We start from the raw sequence: 2882 nt of genomic DNA on the forward strand, positions 1-2882 counted from the left end.
TTCCCCCTTGTCCTCTCCCTCCCTGCCCTTGTCCCAAGTCCCTCCCCAGCTTTCCTGGAGCCCCTTCAGGCACTGGAAGCTGCTCTAAGGTCTCCCTGGAGCCTTCTCTTCTCCAGGCTGAACACCCCAACTCTCCCAGCCTGGCTCCAGAGCAGAGCTGCTCCAGCCCTGGGATCATCTTTGTGGCCTCCTCTGGACTGTCTCCAACAGCTCCATGTCCTCCTTGTGTTGGGGAGCCCAGAACTGGACCCAGCCCTGCAGGGGGGTCTCACCAGAGTGGAGAAGGGAAGGAGAATCCCCTTCCTGGCCCTGCTGGTCACACTCCTGGTGATGCAGCACAGGACACAGTTGGTTTCTGGGCTGTGAGTGCACAGTGCTGGCTCATGGTGAGCTCCTCATCACCCAACATCCCCAAGTCCTCCTCCTCAGGACTACCCTGAATCCATTCTCCACCCAGGACACATCGTTGCTGATACATCATCAAAGCAGGGTCTGCAGCAAGATGGCAAACACAGGCAGCAGGAGGGTCCTGGCTGGGGGTTGGGAGTGACAGTGGCAAAAAGCACCAGTCTCCTCATGATGGTAGATAATTGTCGTGGATGCAGCATTTCTCTTATACCTACAGAGCTGTTTGTGTGCCCCATGGTCCCCTGAGAGCCATGAGCTGTGCTGCAGGCATCCCCATCCTCATCTGCTTGCCTGGCACGTGGCAAACCCAGGTGACTTCTGCACATCATGGATATAATTTGGTCTCTGGACTGCCAGGATCTCAGACCCCATCCTGCAGGAAGAAGGCACCAGGAAATGAAGATCTTGCTTATACAAGAAACCCTCAATAGAGGCAAATCTCTTCTCTTCCCTTCCCTGATGGGTTTTGAAGCAGTTGCAGGGGCAGCTCAACAGGTTTAATGGAAGAAAAGAAAATCAATCCTTTCCAGCTTCCAGGCCAATGGTGAGGTCTGGCCATGGACAGGCAGGAGGCAGCAGGAGCCTGGCTCCAGGGAGAGCTGGAAAGGTGACACCAGGGACACGGGAAGGAAACCACCCGTTCATTGTCCTCTGCCCTTGCTGCCCATCTTGCTCAGATCCTCCTGCCCCACGGTTGGTCATCTCACCCCTCCAGTGTGGTGGGATGCCAGGAGAGCTGGAGAGATGTTGCCTCATGGAGCCCCTTATTTTTGTGGTGACCTGTCCCCACACACCAGCCGGGCTCTGAGCCCACGGTGGGTGTCCCTGGTGTCACTCTCAGCTGGGCTCATCTCTTGGCAGGTTGTCTCTTTTATTACCACGTCCTTCACCGCCCCATGCTGGACCAGCACATCCACACCCTGCTGCTCATTGCCATCTTCTCAGGGGCCTGCAGCACCCTCCTGGAGGTTTTCCTCTGGGACAACATTGTCCTGGAATTGTTCCGAGCCGGGGTCACCATCCTCCAGGGAACGTGGTTTTGGCAGGTCAGTTCTGTCTTCTCTTGTGGAGCAAAGCACCAAGGCAGGAGAGCAATGGGAGAAAGAGGGGGGTGGAAAGCCAAGCACCACGGATCCACCACGTGTCCCTGGAGAACAATTTTGCCAGGTGGGCTTCATAGAAGAGAATGGAATCATTAAGGTGGAAGGGACCTTAAAGATTCCAGCCCCCCTGCCATGAGCAGGAACCACCAGACCAGGCTGCACAAAACCTTGTCCAACCTGGCCTTAAAAACCTCCAGGGATGGGGCATCAACAGCCTCCCTGGGCAAACCCATTCCAGTTCCTCACCACCCTTAGAGTGAAGAATTTCTTCCTAATATCTCACATAAATCTCCCCTGACTCAGTTTAAAACCATCACCCCTTGTCCTGTCACTGCCCTCTCTGGTGAAAAGCCCCTCCCCAGCTTTCCTGGAGCCCCTTCAGGCACTGGAAGCTGCTCTAAGGTCTCCCTGGAGCCTTCTCTTCTCCAGGCTGAACACCCCAACTCTCCCAGCCTGGCTCCAGAGCAGAGCTGCTCCAGCCCTCGGATTATCTTTGTGGCCTCCTCTGGACTCTCTCCCAACAGCTCCATGTCTCTCCTGTGCTGAGGGCTCCAGAGCTGGACACAGGACACCAGTGGGGGTCTCGCCAGAGCAGAGGGGCAGAATCCCCTCCTGGCCCTGCTGGCCACACTTCTTTTGTTGCAGCCCAGGACACAGTTGGCCCTCTGGGCTCTAGCACTCACTGGTGGCTCATGTCAAGCTTCTCATCTCCTCCCACTCCCAGGTCCTTCTCAGGGCTGCTCTCCAGCCATTCTCCCCCCAGCCTGGACTTATCAATGGTCCAGAATGAAAATTTACTGATCACAGGTCATCTCTGCTGAGTGCTCCTGCTGCAAGAGCTGTTTGTCCTGGCTTATGGCTCCTCTGGGGGCACCAGAACCAGGCAGTGAGCAAGCACCATGTCACAGCACCTAACCACCAAGCCCTAAGCCTCTGGCTGGCTGGGAAGGTGGGGACCCCACCAAGCAATAAAAAAGCAGCCATCTGATGGCTCTGGTGGTAGCTGGAGAAGCAAATCAGTTGGAGGTAACCAATCCCAAAACTGCTGAAAAGAAAGAGAGCTCCCCTCATCCTTCTCAGCTGTGCCACCTCAATCTGTTTATTCAGAGATTAAAAACTGGCCTGAGCTTGTCAAATGTGGAGGTTTGAGAGGGTGGGTCAGTGTCTGCAGTGCAGAGGGACAAATGTGTCTGGGGATTGTACAGAAAAAGAGACACAGCAGGCACAGACCTGCTTCGTGTGGCCTCTCATTGCATGGCTGGACTTCAAGGAGACCAGCAAAAACCCCACTGTCCCTCAGTGATGACCAAGATGGACAGAGGGGTGCTGGGGGCCTTCAGTACATTGATTTGTTGTTTCTCTCCCCCCCCC

At 55.4% G+C, this 2882-nt stretch overlaps 1 protein-coding gene across 1 annotated transcript in view; it reads left to right on the plus strand.

The window, feature by feature from the left end:
* The window catches only part of LOC104393381 (transmembrane protein 45B-like), a 6138-nt gene that overhangs the window by 1455 nt on the left and 1801 nt on the right, over positions 1-2882 (plus strand). Inside the window, exon 3 of the mRNA XM_010002862.1 lies at positions 1270-1454. Within this exon, the coding sequence (XP_010001164.1) occupies positions 1270-1454 (185 nt within the window). The remainder of the gene's footprint in view (positions 1-1269; positions 1455-2882) is intronic.

This window comes from Chaetura pelagica, unplaced genomic scaffold, assembly GCF_000747805.2.
Source record: "Chaetura pelagica isolate M959 unplaced genomic scaffold, ChaPel_1.0 scaffold38, whole genome shotgun sequence".
Taxonomy (NCBI): domain Eukaryota; kingdom Metazoa; phylum Chordata; class Aves; order Apodiformes; family Apodidae; genus Chaetura; species Chaetura pelagica.